We start from the raw sequence: 21,819 nt of genomic DNA, 5'->3' as shown, positions 1-21,819 counted from the left end.
TTTATCAAGTTCATTGAATGTATCTGTACTAGAATCATAGAATGGTTACAGTACTGAAGGAGGCCATTCAGTGCGTTGTCTCTATCAGTTCTTTGCAACAGCAACTCAGCTAGTCCCACTCCTCCACCTTTTCCCAGTGGCCCTTTAAAATCTTTTCAGATAATTATCCAGTTCTGCTTTGTAAACTGCAATTGAATCTGTCTCCACTGCATGCTCAGGGAGTGTATTCCAGATCCAAACCACTTGTTGCATAAAGAAGTTTTTCCTCGTGTTGCCTCTGGTTCTTTTGTTAATCACCTTAGGGTCCTCAACCTTCTGCCTCCAAGGAGAACAGCCCCAGCTTCGCCAATCTATCCACAGAACTGAAGTCTCTTATCCTCGGAACCATTCTCGTAAATCTTCTTTGCATCCTTTCTAAAACTTTCACGTCCTTCCCGTTGAGGCTTAACCAGTGTATTATGTAGGTTCAGAACTTACTTGCTTTTGTACTGCGTTCCCCTATTCATAAAACCCAGGATTCAATATAAATTATTAACTGCTTTCTCAACCTATCCTGCTACCTTCAATGATTTATGCACATATACACCAGGTCCCTCTGCTGCTGCATTTACTTTAGAATTGCACCCTTTATTTTATTTCACCTTCTCTCGTTCTTCTGACAAAAATATATCACTTCCCACTTCTCTACATTAAATTTCATCTACTATTGTCTGCCCATTCCACCAACTTGTCTATATCCTCTTGAAGTCTATGACTATCCTCCTCACAGTTCACAATGCTTCCAAGTATCACATCATATTCAAATTTTGAAATTATGCCCTGTACACCCAGGTCTATAGTATAAAACAAGAAAAGCAGTGGCCCCCCCCTATATACCCACCCCCAGTCAGGAGTAAGTAAAAGTTTTCATATTTTTATTAGGCTTGAATTAAATAAACTGTTGCATGATGAAATTCTAGTTATTCTAAAGACTAATATTCAAAACACATTGTTCGAAATAAAATGCCTACCAGCACTAATATTTTTCATTCAAAAAGCATAGTTTTGCTGATGTTTGGGGACTCAAATGATTAATACATAAGAAAACAACATAATAATAGATTTAGAAATAATTTGGCCAACACGTTTTCTTAGAGCTCTGGCACCTCAAAATTTATCACTACACCCCTGCTCTTGCTGACTAGTGCTAATTCAAAGTCAACTTTCCTTAAGAAATCAAATTATCCAGTAATTCAAATTAAGCAAGTTTAATAAAACAGCAAAGGAGGCAATTTGCTTGATTTCAAATCAACAGATATTTTGAATTTAGCAACTCCAAATTAAGGTTAAGTTAGCACATTAACATGCTACTCCAATGTTAGGAGTTGCTTTATTATTGTAATAGTAAACCAATACATTTTAAATCACGCCATTTGAAATAATACAAACTTTGGTGCCTCTTGTTTCTGTACTCCCTATGATCCCCGTTCCCTGCAATTCTTTTGTCCTTTACTTTTTTAAGTGCTGTCTTTCCCTGTCTATTACAATCTAAAATACTCTCATAAAACTGACTTAATCCTTTTACCGACTTTCATTCTTCCTTCTTGTGGTTCCCGTTATCCATTTTGTCGGTGGCAAAAACCTAAACGCTGTGGCCTTTCATTGATAATGCCCATAAAGTCATCAAAAATTATTTTATCAAATGGATATGCTTATTGTTGACCTCACCCTCAGATACTGGTTGAGTAAACTTGGCCAGGGCACTGTAAGGTTTATTAGAGTAAGTGAAATGCTCTGATTGTCCCAAGCTCCTTGGGGTTATACTACTGCTGTGTTCCAAATTGAAGTAGAATGTGATATGTTAAATGGGTTGTTGTATAATAATTGGCTGTGGGCGTAATTATGTCATAGTCATTGATTCTTCTGCTTAGATGCCACCATGCATCTGGATATAGCACAAAACAGTACACTCTCCCAAGCTGTGCAGTAACCTAAGAAATAATTAGCATGCTTCCACGACCTTAGTCTCAGCGAGAAATTTCAATAGCCAAAAACTTTATGTAGTTAAAATATTTACTGTTAAGTTGTTCAACCTTTTAATGTTGTTTCAACCTTACAATTTACGCAGTGATCTTATTTTTTTATTATTCATTCTCGGAAAGTGAGGACCATTGGCAATAGCAGCATTTATTGCTCGTCCAAAGATGCCTTGAGAAGGCAGTGGTGAGCTGTCATTGAAACCTTTCCAGTCCATGTGATAAAAGAGCTCCCAGGGTGCTGCTTAGTAGGGACCTCTCAGATTTTGTCCAAGCCACTATGAAGGAACCGTGATTTATGTCCAGTTTGAGATGGTGTTTGACTCGGAGGCGATGGCGTCCCATGCACCTTGTCCTTGTAAGTGATGGAAGTCAGGTAGAATGTTATTCCTTTGGAATTTCTCCTGGTATGTATTCTCTGCACCTTGAATACCTGTTTGAACTATTGTACTTTTTATTAAACTAGCAATTTGCATATAGCCACCGGAGGCAAAGAGTTTGATGCACATCTCTAGCAAGGCAAAAGACAAATGGGAGCTGTAATGACGAAGGAGCAGAATCATGATTAATCAGAATCTCCATGTTTTGTGCATCCTTAGCTTACCTATGCCATCAAAGCGCATTCATTTCTTCACTTAATTTACCTCTCCCTTAATTCTACACAAGGCATTCTGCATCCCCTAGTTAATAGGTGATCTTGAGTGTGGCCCTTTCTCACTATTTGTTTGGCCAATTCCAACTAGGATCACCAAACAAGGGTTAGAAGGCAATAGCTCGGGTCAGATCACTCTGTTATAAGCCTTATTTTCACCAACTAGTTACCCCCTCTAATTGCATTCAAAGTGTGAAATAGAATTTATCTCCTGTAGATAATATTTCATTCCTTATAAATTGTTACAAGGCACCTTACTAAAAATCAGCTAATAAAATAAAAAACAAATGCTGCAAATCCAAAATAAAGACAGAAAATGCTGGAAATTCATAGTTGATCAGTTCTTGTTAAAGAGAAAGGCAGAGGTTATGGTATTTTGCTTGTATACTCTTTTTTGGAACACCATTTTGGTAAAAGGGTTCATCCCTGAAATGTCATAATCTGTCTTTTCTCTCCTGGCTGTGTATTTTCAGCATTTTCTATTTTTTCCTGCCAAAAATCAGCCTCCTCTTGATATGCAATTAGTTATTCAATACCAAGTTTTTGCATCTGTACCAAGAATGTCTATTGAATTAAAATTTCTCATTTTCATTGACATTAGATTTAAGACATCACTTAAGGTGCCACATGGTTTTCACAGGAGACATTCTATTAACTAGAGCACCCTAGTCCATGTCTGCTAGTGTAATGTCAGCCTGGAAAATTTGCCTTATTTTTAGGCGATGCACATTGGTGTAGGGCCTGTTTCTGATAGTGTTGAGTTACTGTAATAATATTTCATGTCTCAAACAGGTTAAAGGTTAAGGCTGTGTAGTTTCCATTCTGGTATTGTTTGTGATCATTGTGTTTTGCTGAATCATTTCATTACATAATTTCTGAGGGATATACTTGCATTGGAAGCAGTTCAGAGAAGGTTCACTAGGCTGATTCCTGAGATGAGGGGTTTGACTTATGATGGAAGATTGGGCCGATACTCATTGGAGTTTAGAAAAATGAGAGGTGATCTAATTCTGAGGAGGCTTGAAAGGGTAGATGCTGAAAGGATGGTTTCCCCTTCGTGGGAAAATCTAGAACTGGGGGTACAGTTTCAAAATAAGCAGTCTTTGCATTTAAGGTCGAGTTGAGGAGGAATTTCTTCTCTGAGGGTTGTTAAGTATCAGGAATTCTCTTCCTCCAGCGAGCAGTGGAGGCTGGACCATTGAATATATTCAAGACTGGGTTAAACAGATTTTTGATTGACAAGGGAGTCAAGGGTTATGGGGGGATAGGCAGGAAAATGGAGTTAAGGACACAATCACATTAGCCACGACCTTACTGAATGGCAGAGCAGACCTGATAGGGCCGAATGGCCTATTGCTCTTGTGTATTATTGCGCCGTGAATATATTGGATATTTCAATGGGACTCTCCCCGCACCACATATTCAGTCTTGCATAGAGTTGCCTCAGGAGGTGGCAGAGGTTTATGAGGCTGTTCCTCACCCCGGATTCAGGAAGTTGACAGGCTAGTCCCCTTGACGGGCTACTCTGTGATTCCTGACAGCTGGGCTTGAAATTCTGCCTAAATTTTAATGGTGGTAAATCGGCTGCCAACTCATCAAGACATGGTTTCTTAAAATTTGTCCTGGGATGTGGGCAACACTGGCAAGGCGTTTATTGGTGAACTCTGGTTGCCCTGATAAGAACATACACTGAGAAGATGGTGATGTATCTTATGCTTCATGACAGCTTCAGAGGAGATTAGCAGTCAACCATATTGTATACACTGGAGTCATGTGGGAAGGGCAGGTTCTTTTCACTACGGGGCATTCATGAACTGGTTTGGAGCTTTACAACAATCTAGTAATGCCTGGTCACCTTTCTGATGCTAGTGCTCAAGTTTAACTCCCCGCATTGTGAGCCCAGTACCATCAGCCTACCACTGTACCTGTTTTTCTTATGCAAGATGTAAGGATGATAAAGGTTATTTGCACAACCTAAATTTACAAGGATACAAATTTATAAAAACATCAGCATTGCAATACTGCGCCATTTTTTCTTAAATGATTCAAACCTGGAAATTGTTAAAAGCTTTTGTGACAATTGAGGGAACAATGAAGTTAGATTACATCTGGGGAAAAGAGTTAAGATCCTCTATTTAATACCTAAAATTAAAGCTGTTTTTTAATTCTACAGAGAGGCTGAATTATTTAAAGAGCAAGGCAATGTATTTTACGCAAAGAAGGACTACAACGAAGCATTTAATTATTACACAAAAGCAATAGGTAAGAATTTGGTTTAAGCCAGCATCTGACACCATTGCAGTGCAAGAGATTATGAACTTTTAAGTTTAAATTGATTCTTTGAAAATGATGGAGCAGTTCTGTTCTGTCATTTTAAATGCTTGAAGTTTAATTAAAATGATTTACTGTCATCCCTTTCCAGAGTCTTTTTCCCAAACTGATTTATAAAACGAGTGTGGCAAGCTGGACAATTCTGGGCAAAACTCACTGACACAGTTAGTGTCATCTCTTTGTTTCTGTTAATGCTGTATATAAAGTTTGACCATTTTAACCTGGTTTTGGTGTCTGCCATGTAAAACTGCCCCCAAATTGTAATGAATTCTAATTTGACTTCAAAAAGTGGCTAGTACGGGAAGTGAAGTGGCAAAATTCACACTGCTGAGGTCGTTGGGCAAAGAAACAAGGAGTTTGCTCTGCCTCTGACCACTGTCATAACAGGTCGGAGGTTACTGGACATCAGGTGTACCTGGTGCAAGTGTTGAGCCCTCGATCATATAAAATTAGCTTTTTGGATTTTGTTTTTAAAAACAGTATTTATGTTTATCCATCCCATTGATTCTGGATGGACAAAAGATGAATGTGGTGAGTCTTGCAAAGATGGCCTGTTAACTGACAGGGAAACAGTGTCACACAGCAATCGAACAGAAATATGTCACTGATGTTTGTTCAGCCCACGCAAATCGAAAATGATGATCTCTTGCTAGTGCTGATCTCCAATCTTAATATTACAAGTTGGTTTTAACAATTGAGATGGTAGAATTGGCTTCAGCTCCCCTGGATTACAGATTTTATCACCAAATTCAAGGAAGCCAGAGGGAGATAGGAACAAACTTGGCTGTGATGCCTTTCCTGCTTTAATGGCCTTCTATGGTCACTGTCAAGGGGCTCACACATGAAGAATGGTGATGGATGTGAGATACCAGAGAGTTGCTGATATCTAAAGATTCAGTTCCAACCTTTCAAGGGAGAGGAGCAAATTGGAGGGTGGGGGAAAATACAAGTATCTTTAAAAGTTGTTATTATTAAACCTAACAAGCTATTAACAGTTGATTTTGATCAGTGGTTCCTTTCAGAACCAAAGTCTTTTTAACTTTAAAGAATTTTTAAATCCATTTTTTTCATTACCACAGCCCATGGGAGAATGAGCGGAACAGGATTTCACGGTAAACGATTAGTCTGTTGGTTCCCTGCCATTTTCCTTACATAAAAGCCATATTTTAATGGCAGGGGGCACAGATTTAAGGTAATTGGTAGAAGGATTAGAGGGAACATGAGGAAAAACTTCTTCACCCAGAGGGTGGTGGATGTTTAGGATTCACTGCCTGGTTTGGTGGTGGAGGCAGAAAGCCTGAACTCATTTAAAAGGCACCTGGATCTGCACCTAAAGTGCAAGGCTATGGACCAGGTGCTAGAAGGTGGGATTGAAATGGGCAGTTAGTTTTTTTTTAATTTCTTTATTGGCCGGCGCAGACACAATGGACTGAGCTGTAACTTATCTATGGTTCTATGAAAAGGCTGGTTTATATGTTGTTCCCTAGAGCTGTGCAACACAACAGTGTTCAGAATCAAACTTTCTCGCGCCTGAACACACCCTCTTCCCAACCTCCCCTACTGACACAACACCCCAACCCCACTCACCCCCAGAGCAGGTAAGGATATGAAGTAAAAGACACAACTGGAGAGAATAATAACCCTGACCTGTTTTCTTATTTATCATAAAGCTGCAATATTACTGGTGTGAGTGACATAAGCCAAGGGAGTCAACTTCAGACCATTTGTTCCATCTCCCTTTACAGGGCTTGAGAAAAAGCTTTATTAAACAACAATCAAAAAAAAGTTAACATTTCCAAGAGATCTGGATAAATAAAGCAGTGCAAAGTTAGTTCCCAGTCAAGGGAGCATTCAGGTGACTTCAATTAAAATATGGTATCCTATAAATGATTTGTTTAAGCCCCTGGAGGAGTTCTGTGCATAACTACTCATCAGCAGATGAGTTTGATTGTAGAGCTATTTTCTCCTTTTAAAGATTTATGAGATATAATTCCAAATTTGTGTTGGTTTTTATGCTAAGTAATAAGTGAGATGTTTAATTTGGCATTTCCAGTACCTGTTCTACAGCTCCTAGTAAGTGTTCATCTGTTTTCCCAGATATCTGTCCTAAAAATGCCAGTTACTATGGCAACCGAGCAGCAACTCTTATGATGATTGGTAAGTTCCGGGAGGCTCTTGAAGATGCACAGCAGGCTGTGAGGCTGGATGACACTTTTGTGAGGGTATGTCATGGATGATCAGACTGAATTGTAGTTTGGGTAGTAGTGAATCCCTGTTTCGGTTTTTATTGTATAACACATGGCAGAATTCTCTTTCAAGTTTTTCCTCGCATTCTCCATTATCCTTGTCACTATTAATTGTAATGGTTAGTGTGCTTATAAGGAAGTGCATTGTCTTAAATTTGCTTCTCTATAGAATGGGTAGTAACCTCAAATTCTGAAATTATGTTCATTTTTACCTTTCCTATCAATGGCAGAGGAATGTACTCACATTTGCCTCACATCAATCTGTTGTGACCTGCTTTATTTTCTTTCTGGAATGTATTGACTCACTTCTTTAAAACAAGACATTAGGGGTGATGCCTGTTAAAGCTCTATTGTACATAGTTGTATCTTTGATATAACACAAGTAAAATAGACCTTAAATGTGGGTTTAACCCGGTTTTAGTAAACATGTACATTTGTTTGACTTGAACTGTGAATTAGCTAAGATGTCTTCTGAGATGAACTGAAAATTAGCAAGGTTGGGCCTGTTAAGCTCAGCCATGCTAATAAACCATAGAAAATAACCACAATAATTCCCCATTTACTTTACAGGGTTGCCTCCAATGGCGCACTTCTTGTTGCCAATTTTGTAAACTAAGCAAAGTAGCGACAGTGCCACTGGAGTCACCAAGATGCCCTGGAACTAAATTTGCCTCCGCTTTCTGTATGCCAGAGATGCAAATGTAGACAGCTGCCTCCAGCAGTGCATAAGTAACATCAATCATCTTGGATCTGGCCACAGGTGAGCTGGCCCCTCAGCTCATCAGTACAAGCCGGCAGTGTGCTTTTGTATTTTTGGCCTTAGTGGAGCTTCCCCAAATTTTGGCAAGGGCCTAACCAGACTGAAAGAAGTATCAAACGTGCCATTTTACTAACTATACTTCTAAAGCTGCTTTAAAGCTTCTTTTGCAACTCCCAAACATTTCTATGTACATAAACATGTTGTCTGTTGTCATATTCACCCCATAGCGGAAACATCACAGATTCAGGAGCAAGCCCAGTACGTAACCATGCCAATGGTAATGTTCTGTAGTATAAATGTTGTGTGATACTGTTAATTGATCACCTAATATGATTTTTATTTTGATAACCGCCATATGTGGCCATCAGCACTTCAGTCTAGTTTTATATTAATAGGAATGTTGTCTAATAGAATAAAACGCTTAATTGTACTGATGGGTGTTTTTCATAGTTCAAAGCGCATATGGCACGAACGTTTTAAACCCATTATACTTTATTGAGGTCCTAATGCCAACACTGCAGTCGCTGTGGCTGCTGTTTTTTTATTGCCAGCTTACATCATTTTATCCCCATGAGTTTCTGTGGTGCACCACAGAATACAGACGTTGATGGTCTGCTCTGCCCCTTTACTAATTTTGCTACTTTTCTAAGCAAAACTTATATTAATAGTTGAAGGGGGAAGGAAACCTTTTTTTTTTAAAACATTTGCCCTGTTGCCCCAAAGTTCACTTTTATGTTGCAGATAAAAAAGTAACAATGCTGCTAAAAAGTTTAATTATCTTTTAATTTTAGGGTCACCTGCGAGAGGGAAAATGCCACCTTTCTTTGGGAAATGCCATGGCAGCTGGTCGGTGTTTTCAAAAAGTTCTGGAACTGGAAACCAATAATCCTCAGGCACTTACTGAGGTATGGAGCAGGCTTGTTAGAAATATTGCCAGTATTTGATTTACCAAGCTACCTTAAAACAGTGCTCCTGGATTCTAATGTTGCAGATTGACCTGAGAGCCTTATATCTAAACATCATTATGTTTTTGCAATTTTTAAAAAAATGTTTGAATTCACAAATACTTATGCAGCTAGCTGTGACCAGCTGTTGGAATCACATTTTCATTTAACTACACAGTCCGTTGTCTATTGACCATCTTTTTTTGGGTGAGGAAGTAAAGCGTAAGCCCACACTGGGGTCAAACTGGTTTTGGGGGGATTGGAACAGATTGCTTTAATGCTGGATAGACCGTGGGACAGTCAAAGGAACAACCTTGCATCAGAGGGGCAAAAAGGCCTGGCTGAATGTCATTAAATGTAGGGAACCAAATGCTTTTTGGTTTCATGCTTTCATATAATGCTATAAAGCAGTGGCAAATAGATTATGAAAAAAACAGGGAGGGTGGGTTGAGGGTGAAGTCACAGGTGCTTGTGCAGGTTAGGAGGAGAAAACATTTGTTATTAGGACATGAGTACATAAAACCAAAAGAAAATGCTGAAATTTTGTAGTGATAAGGAGAGACTGAGGAGAGACAAAGAGTGATCAGCTGTGTAACAGCGCCAATCTAGGTTCCTTCCAGATGCTAGCATACTGCAATAAGATTCCTATAAATTATTGATCTGCATTAAAATGGCTACATGCCAAAAAAAAGGCAGCGGAGAGGTCAAAAAAGACTTGAAAGGATAGCGAACTGCAGGCATAGATGTTAGTAATTAAAAAGAACAATCTCTGTGCTGGGGCTGGGATAGAGGTCAGATTGCATCGCCTCAAAAAAAGATGTGTGCGTACAGTTAGAACCAACATTTTTTTCTGGGCTTTGGAGAGGAACAAAAGATTTAAGCAAGATGTGAATTAGAAAGATTAATGGGTTTTAAATTGGGATTTATGATGGGGGGGGTGGGGTATGGTGGTGGTGGTGATTTGTTATTTTGAATGAATGAGGGGCCATACAAGAAGGTACAGAAAGATTGATGTCGACAAAGGACTGCTTGGGTTCAAGTTTTAAGGAACTGGGAGGAATTAAATGGAGCAGATTGTGGGCTTTGTAGACAGGATAAGATTGATGAAGGAAGAAAAATGTTTAAATATGTATACTAAATATATATTTTAATCATAGACAAATTATACCATGCAGACTGCTGAGTGTCCACAGTAAATTGCCTGTCTCAAGCTTCATTCACACATTTTGTTTTTTATATTTACACAAAATTAGAAATATTTTGACCTGGCATTATCACCACTGGCACAAATAGGATTGTGTGTTACTTAATGCTGTACAATAGATCCTATCTGAATAAGAACCTAAGTTACTATATTAAGCACTATTTAAGAAAGTTGACCTTATTTTGGAATCGTGTATTTGATTGTCCTGCCGTTTCTCCAGCTGAAGAATGCGGAAGCAGTATTGGAGTATGAAAGAATAACTGAAGTTGGCTTTGACAAAGGAGATTTCAGAAAGGTAATCAGACTATCATAAGTACATTGTTGGAAATGTATTGAAATTTAATTCTTAACAACGTGGGGCTTAAAGATATAAATCTTTTTTTAAATGTTGCAACATGTAAGTATTCAGCATGACTGGCTCACTTTCAAGGAGTTAATTTAGAAGATCTGGAAATTTATGAAGATTAAAATAGCCTGTTTTTACCTGGTGACTTTGTAAACTGGTATTTAAAAAGTTGCATTCTGTCAACATGCTGCGACTCTGGATTTTAAAAAGAAACAGTCAAATAATTGAAAGCACCTTCTTCTCGCTCTTTGCCCTGTTCCAAAAGAGAGTGCTGGCCTTCTCTGATGTTTAACAGTACTGCTATGTAGGTGGTTAGTAAAACTTTGCTACAAAGCTACACTCTGCCTTCACTTAGTGTATCCCCACAATAGCACTCCACAAAATCGAGAACTTGTGCATTATGGATGCAAACCTACGTCCTCCTTTGATTAAGAACAAAAAACTGCGGATACTGGAAATCCAGAACAAAAACAAAAATACCTGGAAAAACTCAGCAGGTCTGACAGCATCTGTGGAGAGGAACACAGTTAACGTTTCGAGTCTGTATGACTCTTCATCAGAACTAAGGAAAAATAGAAAAAAGGTGAAATATAAGCAGGTTTAAGGAGGGGTGGGACAGGTAGCGCTAGATAGAGGGCCAGTGATAGGTGGAGATTGCCAAAAGATGTCATAGACAAAAGGACAAAGAGGTATTGAAGTTGGTGATATTAACTAAGATATGTGCTTATGGTGACATTAAGGGTAGAAAGCAGGACGAGCAAGGTACAGATATCCTTAGTGGGGGTGGGGTGGGGGGGAGGGATCGAAATAGGCTAAAAGGTAGAGATAAAACAATGGATGGAAATACATTTAAAAATAATGGAAATAGGTGGAAAAAAATATATATATAAATTATTGGAAAAAGAGGGATCGGAAAGGGGGTGGGGATGGAGGAGAGTTCATGTTCTAAAGTTGTTGAACTCAATATTCAGTCCGGAAGGCTGTAAAGTGCCTAGTCGGAAGATGAGGTTTGCCTTGAGCTTCACTGAAACAATACAGTAGGCTAAGGACGGACATGTGGGCATGAGAGCAGGGTGGAGTGTTGAAATGGTAAACAACAGGGAGGTCTGGGTCATGCTTGCGGACAGACTGAAGGTGTTCCGCAAAGCGGTCAGCCAGTCTGCATTTGGTCTCTCCAATGTAGAAGAAATCGCATTTGGAGCAGCAAATGCAGTAGACTAAATTGAGGGAAGTGCAAGAGAAATGCTGCTTCACTTGAAAGGAGTGTTTGGGCCCTTGGATGGTGAGGAGACGGGAAGTAAAGGGGCAGGTGTTGCACCTTCTGCGGTTGCATGGGAAGGTGCCGTGGGAGAGGGTAGAGGTATAGGGGGTGATGGAAGAGTGGACCAGGGTGTCCCAGAGGGAACGATCCCTGCGGAATGCCGCCGGGGGGGGTGAAGGGAAAATGTGTTTGGTGGTGGCATCATGCTGAAGTTGGTGGAAATGGCAGAGGATGATCTTTTGAATGCGGAGGCTGGTGGGGTGATAAGTGAGGACAAGGGGGACCCTATCATGGTTCTGGGAGGGAGAGAAAGGTGTGAGGGTGAATGAGCAGGAGATGGGCCGGACATGGTTGAGGGCCCTGTCAAGCACCGTGGGTGGAAAACCTCGGTTAAGGAAGAAGGAAGACGTGTCAGAGGAACTGTTTTTGAAAGTGGCATCATTAGAACAGATGTGCTGGAGGCGAAGGAACTGAAAGAATGGGGTGGAGTCCTTTCAGGAAGTGGGGTGTGAGGAGCTGTAGTCAAGGTAGCCGTGGGAGTCGGTAGGCTTGTAATGAATGTTGGTGGACAGTCTACTGCATTCGCTGCTCCCAATGTGGTTTCCTCTACATTGGAGAGACCAAATGCAGACTGGGTGACCGCTTTGCGGAACACCTTCAGTCTGTCCACAAGCATAACCCAGACCTCCCTGTCGCTTGCCATTTCAACATTCCACCCTGCTCTCGTGCCCACATGTCCGTCCTTGGCCTGCTGCAATGTTCCAGTGAAGCTCAACGCAAACTGAAGGAACAGCACCTCATCTTCCTACTAGGGACTTTACAGCCTTCCGGACTGAATATTGAGTTCAACAACTTAAGATCATGAACTCTCTTCTCCATCCCCACCCCCTTTCCAATCCCCCTTTTTCCAATAATTTATATATATTTTTCTTTTCCCACCTATTTCCATTATTTTTAAATGTATTTCCATCCATTGTTTTATCTGTACCTTTTAGCCTATTTCGATCCCTTTCCCCCACCCCACCCCCACTAGGGATATCTGTACCTTGCTCATCCTACTTTCTACCCTTAATGTCACCATTAGCATGTATCTTAGCTAATATCACCAATGTCGACACCTCTTTGTCCTTTTGTCTCTGACATCTTTTGGCAGTCTCCACCTATCACTCCCCCTCTATCCAGCTCTACCTGTCCCCCCCCCCAAACCAGCTTATGTTTCACCTCTTTTCTATTTTTCCTTAGTTCTGATGAAGAGTCATTCCGACTCGAAAAGTTAACTGTGTTCCTCTCCGCAGATGCTGTCAGACCTGCTGAGTTCCTCATTTGATTGTTTCTAAAAGATTCCCATCCATTCACTAGGATTGCTTTTATAAAAAAAAATGTAAGGTATTGGCCTCTTTTACTTTAACCTTTCAGTATTGATCAATTCATTATGTCTTCATTGGCTAGTGAAGTTGAAGGGAGTATTTGTGGTAAAGTAATTCAGCAATTCTAATTTCAGTCCCAATCTAATGGAATTAAGGAATTAATTGTTTGATGTCCTATGTTACGTCGTCTTCTCTGAAATCTTCACCCAGGTTGTATACTATATGGACCGTGCCCTTGAGTTTGCTCCTGCCTGCCATCGCTTCAAAATCCTTAAAGCTGAATGCTTAGCACTGCTTGGCCGCTATCCTGATGCACAGTCAGTAGCAAGGTAGATATTCATCCCTTTGAGTACCGTAACTTTGTGTTATTTGCTGTAGTTTCTCATATTTTTAAATTGCAGTCATTGTGGTGATGGATATTAGTTCTGAGGAATGACTCACTTTCTATTTTGAATGCCTAGAGTTAACATCATCAGGTATATAATATCAAATATTCCCAGTTATAGTCTGGTGAGACATAAGGCTGAATGTTCCCCCTCTCGGTGGGGTGTGGATGCAAACCCGACTGGGTCCTCCGATTGGGGACGTGCCGTCACTTTGCGTTACGCTCGCCTGGAAGGCTCCCTGTGTGGGGGTGGGATTCCGTGAGCCGTTCCCTGTGTTGTTTTGCTCATGCGTGTGAAAGAGCGCAGAGATCTCCCTGAGGCACGGAGGGCACTGTCAGGTGAACTGGGGCGGGTGAAATAATTATTTTTTAAAAATTTTTTATTGACTTTTAAAACACTTCAAGGAACCTCATCCCAACCGTGGATGAGGTTTCATGAAAAATGCAAAGGCTGCCTGAGCTCTTCTCCTGCTCGCCAACTTTAGAGTTGAACGGGTAGCTCAGCTAATTACTTTTGAGATGACCATAATAGGCCTTTGAAAGTTTGGCGGGTGTGCAGCCGACTGAAAATCTAAATGACGCACGGTGACATCAGGACTCCTGCCAGGCGTCACCACACATCATTTTATGCCCCCGCTCGCTGACCGGAGAATTCTGCCCATAGAGTAAAACTTCCTCTGCCCCAGTGTCAAAAAAGCAACGCGTACCACACCAATGTGAATGCTTTCCCCACTTTTCCTTGCCAAGGATTAGAGGCATGTTTTAACTTTAGTCCCATGGGCACCAAGAACTGAGCATTTGATATTGCACCACTCACATAATTGGAGATGTGCAATAGAGTTTTTAAAAAAGCGTATTGTGAAATAATGGTCCATAACTCCCAGGCTGCCCAGCATTGGATTGTAGGGTACAAAAAAAAGGGGGGTGTGGCCTCCTTCACTTGGACTCTCCTGCACTTCGAAACTGGGCCTCGAGGACTGCTGCATGGCCTGGATCTCACCCGGCCTGAGTTAGGAGGTCGTGCGAGATAGGATCGAAAAAGATTCGACGTAAATAATTGGGCGCGGAGTGGCAATCTGACGCTTCTTTCTGCTCCGAGGAAGTTCAGGCCCAGTGTATTTCCCTGATGACCGAATGAGTCCTCTTAATCCTGCTGCTATGTTCCTATGTAAAGGCCAAGTAGGTAAAGCACAAAGATTTGTAAAATGCCAAGTTTTACAGGCCAGAATATACCAGGTTCAATTTCCTGTCTGTGCTGAGTTAACTATCTCATCAGGGACATCGCTTGCTGTGCAACAATTGGCCTCATTGTGCCATGGCTGAACAGGGAGAAGTCGTGTGTGGGGAGAAACAGCCAAAATAAAGTCCTAATACTGACCCCGGCTAGAAAATGCCTGTATATAAATGTTGCGTGACAGCATTATCAGACTTGGCTGCAACCTGCTGTCAAGTTCCCTGCAGAGACTCATTGTTCAGCCTTGCAGGCAGAGGTATCGTAGGGCTGCCAGTGCCCATGGGGCCATATCACAACATGAAACAGTATTTTCAAGGATAGAGTGGATAAATTGGTGGGCAGTCTATAGTTTAAAAAAGCATTAATAAGTGTTTTCTTTTGTAACTTTGCTGATTTTTCTGCCAACTAAACTGTTCATTTTAAGTAGTATCGTAGAATCCTACAGTGCAGAAAGAACCCATTTGGCCATTGTGACTCTTCTGTAGATGAGTTATCCAATTAATCCCATTCCTCTAATCTTTCTCCATTGCCCTGCAATTTTTTTTCCATTAAGCATTTATCCAATCTCCTTTAGAAGTAACCATTGAATCTGCTTCCACAACCATTTCAAACAGTGCACTCTAGATCCTTAGGTACTCTATTAAACCCCTCAGAATTTTGAATGCCTCTCTTAAATCATCTTTTAACCTTCTTTCCTCCAAAGAGAACAATCCCGGCTTCTCTAATCTGACTGCTTAACTGGACTGTTAGCAATAATCCTTTGTTTCTGCTCGTTTTTCTTTCAGTGACATTCTACGTATGGATTCAACAAACGCTGATGCCCTGTATGTGAGAGGACTTTGCCTTTACTATGAGGACTGTATTGAAAAGGCTGTTCAGTTCTTTGTCCAGGCTTTAAGGATGGCACCTGATCATGAAAAGGCCCGACTCGCTTGCAGGGTAGGTACTGATGGCCCTTTTGTGGGTAGCCAGAGGCTGAAGGCTGATACTCTTCCTACTGTGATTGATTTTTGTAAGAGATTTTCTCTTCCAACTTGGTGACATTTTGAATTGGTTAATGTGATTTAAGGTTTTTTAGGTATCAGTCACAGGGAGAATTGGAGGCATCATTTTTTTCTTCCTTCCATTTTACTTGCTTGCAGTTGTGCAATATTTTCTTTTATTATTGTGAAACTGGGTGAAGAGTCAGCACCAAGGTTAAAAAGAGAGGAGAAAGAATGAGATAAATCAAGTAGCAAGTGTGGAGAGAAAACAGAAAGTTGGATCTTCTCGATTTGTTTTGCTCACTAGTGGCCTTTGGTTGGCTCGAGCCACTGTGAAATGAGGCCAGATGAAATGTTCTATTTTTCAAAAAAAAATTCTAGATAAATACTGGATTATTACTTGTTTCAATTTTACAGTTCTTTTTATAATGTTGAAATGTCGGGCCTAAAATATCATCCAGTGATCTTTTGAGATGTTGGTATGTTTTTCCAGATTCGATTCAGAGCAAAAATCTAACCAGTAATCTCCAAACTGAGTTGCTTCATGTCTGAGCATAGTGAAATCAGCCCTGATGCAGTGAATTTGGGTTTCGGATAAACAGATGTTGGAATATATTTCAGTGATCCAGATGAAAGATTTTATTAAATCATTTATTAAATTCTCTGTCATCCTGTGATCAGCGACCACTGTGTGTTATAGTTGGTTGCTACCAAAGTGAATGAACCTTAGAACATTAGAAGTATTGTAACAAAGTTAGAACCAAGGTCAGTAGAAGGCTTCATAATATCTACAGATTTGACACATGGCTGTCGACTGTAATTTCTGGACCAAGTATTTGGACAGAAAGCAAGATATATGCAGTAGTAACATATGTGCAGAGTATTTTCTCTACATGTTTTTAATAAATCTAATTAGTAAATAATCTAAATTGGCCAAAAGGTATCTGCCACGTCTCCCTAGTTTAAAGTTTGAGTTCTCAGAAAATGCAAAGTGTCTTATCAGAGCACAAAGGATTGCCGTCTCAGTCAAGACCTTCATTGTGCTGATTACTTTTTAATCAGCGGCACCAGCAAAGCCAGGAAGCTAACCTTACCACAAATTAATTCTGTTTCCAGCCAAGGGGAATGGAACAACATGTTTTTCTATTCAATCATGGGATGTGGGTGTCGCTGGCTAGGTCAGCATTAAATGCCCATCCCTAATTGCCCTTGAAAGGTTGGTGGTGAGCCGGTGTTGCTTTGGTGCATTTCCGAAAATAAATTTGTAAGTAATTTCACTATAGCTACTGAGATGGCTCGGTATGGGATTGTAGCATCATGTCTCCATGGAAGAGGTCAACTTGCAGGAAATACAAGTTTCTGGGTGCCACACTTTAGGAAGGATGTGAACACATTGGGGAGAGTGCAGAAAAGATACACACAAGAATGGTTCCAGGGATGAGGAACTTCAGTCATGAAGATAGATTGGAGGAAATTAGAATTGTTTTCCCTGGGGGGGGGGGGCGGGAAAGGAAGACGGAGAGGAGATTTGATAGAGGCATTTAAAATCATGAGGGGTCTGGAGAGAGAAAGGAGAAAGTATTTCCACTTGTGAACGGATGGAGAACGAAAGGGCACAGATCTAAAGTAATTAGCAAAAAGAAGCAAAAGTGATTTTAGAAAAAACTCCTACACACACCGAGTGGCTAAGGTCTAGAATTCACTGCTTGAGAGTGAGTGGAAGCAAGTTCAATCAAAGCCTTCAAAGGGGAACTAGTTATCTGAAAAGGTAGAATGTGCAGGGCTATGGGGAGGAACAGGAGGGGGACACTAAATGAATTGCTCATTCAGAGAGCCGGTGCAGACACAATGGGCCGAATAGCCTCCTGTACTGTAACAATTCTGCAATGCCTCTCTTTATGACCTGTTGGTGGGGGCAGAGAAAATTCCACAAACACTTTAGAACAGCAAAAGATGATTTTTTTAGAATCATATTTGCCACACTATCAAAAACTCTTGGATAGGTATCCAAATTTCATTCACAATTATCCATTAATTTCTGCAATTGCATTCAGCTACAGTGACTGTTGTGTAACTGCGTTAGTGACTTCATAATATCAGGACCCTGGCAGCATCAACTCCAGAAAATATAATTGCACTGCTGCTTGTCCTAGTTCATAGAAATATAGAAACTAGGAGCAGGAGTAGGCCATTCGGCCCTTCGAGCCTGCTCCGCCATTCATAATGATCATGGCTGATCATCCAACTCAATAGCCTGCTCCCGCTTTCTCCCCATATCCTTTGATCCCTTTCGCTTCAAGAGCTATATCTAACTCCTTCTTGAAAGCATACAATGTTTTGGTCTCAACTACTTTCTTCAGTAACGAATTCCACAGGCTCATCACTCTGGGTGAAGAAATTTCTCCTCATCTCAGTCCTAAATGCTCTACCCCATATCCTCAGACTGTGACCCCTGGTTCTGGACTCCCCCACCATTAGGAATACCCTTCCTGCATCTACCCTGTCTAGTCCTGTTAGAATTTTATAGGTTTTTTTTATACAGATGCCCAAGATAATACACCAGGGTCTTGAGTTCAAATCCCAACGCAGCAACTTGTGCAATTTAAACTCGATTAATAAACCTGGAATTATAAAACTAGTCTCCGTAATGATGAACATGACAAGTATCATTGATTGTTGTAAAGACCTATCTGGTTCACTAATGTCTCTTTAGAGAAGTAAACCTGCCATCTTTTCCTGGTCCATGTGCCGCCTGAAATGGGCTAGTAAGCTACTAAGTTCAAGGACAATTAGGGATGGGCAACAAATGCTGGCCTTACCAGTGACACCCACATGAAAGAATAAAGAGAAAAAGGAGAAATGCACAGCAGGCTGGCAGGAATCTGAAAGAACGAAAGGTTCATATTTTGGGGTGGGGTCCTTCATCATAACTCTAGGTTCTGTTGTACCAGAAATGCTAAGATTTGCCTTTCAGTAGCTTGAGAATAGATTGAACCATTTTAGTGAGAGACCTACAGGGGGGTTTTATTTCAAATTTGCATCTTTCAAGATAGTAATGTAAATGTAACATAAAAGAAAAGCCCGATGGTTAAACATAAATTTCTGATGTTACTTTACGACATGTTTTAACTGAAACAACAGTATGGCGCTACCTACTTTCTTTCTGCAAATAGAATGCTAAAGCTTTACGAGCGAAAAAGGAAGAAGGCAACCGGGCTTTTAAAGAAGGATCCTTTGACGAGGCGTTTGAACTTTATTCAGAAGCCCTGAAAATAGATCCAAATAACATCAAAACTAATGCTAAATTGTACTGTAATCGAGGAACAGTAGGCTCCAAGGTAAGTTGCTTTAGTTTTTACAGTTCCTTCATATAAATGTTATCTGTAGCAATCATAAGGGTAAATATGTAAGATTGACCCCTGATTTTCCTGATCAGGTTTATCCAGTGATTTGTGAGCTGGGTGTTAGGTGATGATTTCTTGTGAAAAGGTATGGGTGTGACAATTCCCCTCAGTTCTCTGGTTAAGGTAGAGATAAAATTAATCCAGATCCTTGCTCCTGGTCACCATCCGTTGATCTCTGTTGGAAATGCACATCAAGTGAGGACACGATGGGGCTCAGCTGTGATGTTTACGCACTCTCTCGCCTTATGCCTGGCCATGACTCATAGTCAAGGCTCCCATGAATAATAGGGATCACAACAATTGGAACCATCAAAGAATCAGTGCCCACAGGAGAAAATTACTGAAGAAAACAGTTCAATTCAGGTAATAAATGAATAGTACACTTAAAATTCTTCATAAATTTGAGAACTGTGCTGAATTTGCTCCATGGCATAACCATGAAGCTATTATGTCTATATATGGGGTGAAAAGGTTGCACATGTTTAAGAATAATTTCAGTTTTTTGCACTGTCAGTAAAGAAATTACAATTATAACATGTACTAAATGCATTTTAAAATGGCTTTCTGATTTGAGAATATTTAAAGAAAGTCTGTTCTTTTATTTAAATATTGAGAAATGCAGCAGTGTGGCTATGTCCGCCCATATATGACATTATAACTTTGAGAAATGTCATGGCAAATATAAAGTAGCTTTAAAGACCCATGCTGTAACATTATTGAATCAGGTTAATGAACCCTAAGTTCACTGGTTGTTTGGAAAATATTTTACAGCTCCATAAGATGCAGCAAGCAATAGAAGACTGCACAAATGCAATAAAACTTGATGACACATATATCAAGGCTTACATGCGGCGGGCACAGTGGTGAGTAATGGGTTTGTTGGGATGATTTTCAGCGTTTCCAAATTCTGAAAAATGTTTGTTTTGAGCTATTGCATCCACTGACACTAGACTAAGGCTTTACGTTTCACGTACCACTTTTCTAGGTTCCTATCAGACTGTGATGGTTTGGATTTGAGAAGTAAAAGAACCATATCTTAACTTCCGTGACAGCCAGTTCCAACACGACAAGTTTTTATCACTGAAAGAAACTGACAATCATATAATCATCCCATACAAAGGAAGGCATTCAACCCACTGCGCCTGTGCTTCCTCTTTGAAAGGGCTTTCTAGTTAGTTCCGCTCACATGCTCGTTCCCCAGAGCCCTGCAAATGTTCCCTTTCAAATAAATATCTAATTCCCTTTTGAAAGTTACTATTCAATCTGCTTCCACCATCTTTGTAGGTGGTACATTTCTGATCATAATTCATTCTGTGAAAGAAAAGAAATTCTTTAATTCCCCCCTGCACCCCTGGTTGTTTTGTGACTTATCTTCTGACCTCTCCAACCCTCCCACCCGTGGAAATGGTTTCATCCTAACTAATCTATTAAAACGCCTCAATTTTGGGTAAGTATATTAAATCCTTTACCAAAGGAGAGCAATCTGAGCTTTTCTAGTCTCTCTGTATAATGGAAGTTTCTCATCCCTGGTACCATTCTCCTAAATCTCCTGTTATGTTCTTTCCAAGATCTTCAACATATTTTTGCCCAGAATTGGTCAAAATACTCTAGCTGAGGCCAAACCAGTGATTTATAATGGTTTACTATCACTCCCTTGCTTTTGTACTTCGTCTCCACATAATTTATTTTGCCACCTTGTCAACTTTTCCTGCCATCTTCAAAAGTTTGTGTATGTGAAGCTACAAGCCTCTGTTCCTGAAAACATCCCCTCCCCTTTAAAATCATACCATTTAATCTATAATGCAGCACTTCATTCTTCTCTGGACTAAATATCACCTGCCATGTGTCTTTCCATTTCATCAGCCTGTCCATATCCTCCAGAAACCTGCTACTCTTACTGTTTATTACATTTCCAATCTTTTTGTCTCATGCAGCCATTGAAATTTTGCCCCAAACCCAAAACCAGGTCATTGATATATATCTAAAAGAGCAATGGTTGCATTATTGACTCTTGACAGAATACTACTGTATATTTCCATCCTATCTAATTAACAGTCAGTTCATCACCACTGTCTGCCTTTTGCCTCTTAGCTGATTTTGTGCAACCCACACCACCACTACCCCTTTAATCCCGTGGGCTTTAGTTTTGCTAACTAAGCTTTATGTTTTATCAAATGCATTGTGCAAATTGATATACACTAACTGCACTGCCTCCTTTGACCCTCCATTATTTCATTGAATAACTTAATCAAGCGTTGTCAGGACATGATTTGCGTTTAACAAATCTATGCTGGCTATTATTTGTTAACCGTCGTTCTTCCAAGTAATTAGTTTTGCCCTGGGTTATAGCCTGTGGAAGCTTTCCCACCATTGATGTTAGGCTGACTAGCCTATAGTTACCTTGTTTACCCAATCCACTATTTTTAAACAGAGCTGTAACAAATGCATCCTTCCAGTCGCCTGGCCCTACTCCAATGTCAAAGAAAAATTGTAGCCAAAGCCTTTACTAGTTCCACCTTTATTCCCCTCAGCAATCTAGGATGCATTTTCCATCTGGATCAGGTGCCTTTTCTACCTTGATCACTGCCTTCTTTAATTATCTCCTTTCTATATCTATTCTGTCCTATTCATTTTTTGTGCCACCACCACCTCCTCCTGTACCATGACATTAGCAGCATCCTCTGTAC

At 40.3% G+C, this 21,819-nt stretch overlaps 1 protein-coding gene across 3 annotated transcripts in view; it reads left to right on the top strand.

The window, feature by feature from the left end:
- The window catches only part of dnajc7 (DnaJ (Hsp40) homolog, subfamily C, member 7), a 43,096-nt gene that overhangs the window by 12,551 nt on the left and 8,726 nt on the right, over positions 1 to 21,819 (top strand). The window contains exons 2-10 of one of the 3 annotated variants that reach the window (XM_041173798.1): positions 4,841 to 4,929; positions 7,096 to 7,155; positions 8,232 to 8,281; positions 8,796 to 8,909; positions 10,373 to 10,447; positions 13,337 to 13,455; positions 15,531 to 15,684; positions 18,902 to 19,066; positions 19,904 to 19,995. In XM_041173798.1, coding sequence (XP_041029732.1) covers positions 4,841 to 4,929; positions 7,096 to 7,155; positions 8,232 to 8,281; positions 8,796 to 8,909; positions 10,373 to 10,447; positions 13,337 to 13,455; positions 15,531 to 15,684; positions 18,902 to 19,066; positions 19,904 to 19,995 — 918 coding nt within the window. Of the gene's footprint in view, positions 1 to 4,840; positions 4,930 to 7,095; positions 7,221 to 8,231; positions 8,282 to 8,795; positions 8,910 to 10,372; positions 10,448 to 13,336; positions 13,456 to 15,530; positions 15,685 to 18,901; positions 19,067 to 19,903; positions 19,996 to 21,819 lie in introns of all 3 variants that reach the window. The other 2 variants (XM_041173797.1, XM_041173799.1) reach the window with 2 other exon arrangements.

The sequence above is a fragment of the Carcharodon carcharias genome, chromosome 23 (genome assembly GCF_017639515.1).
Source record: "Carcharodon carcharias isolate sCarCar2 chromosome 23, sCarCar2.pri, whole genome shotgun sequence".
NCBI lineage: Eukaryota > Metazoa > Chordata > Chondrichthyes > Lamniformes > Lamnidae > Carcharodon > Carcharodon carcharias.
This window is presented reverse-complemented; position numbering and strand designations above follow the sequence as displayed.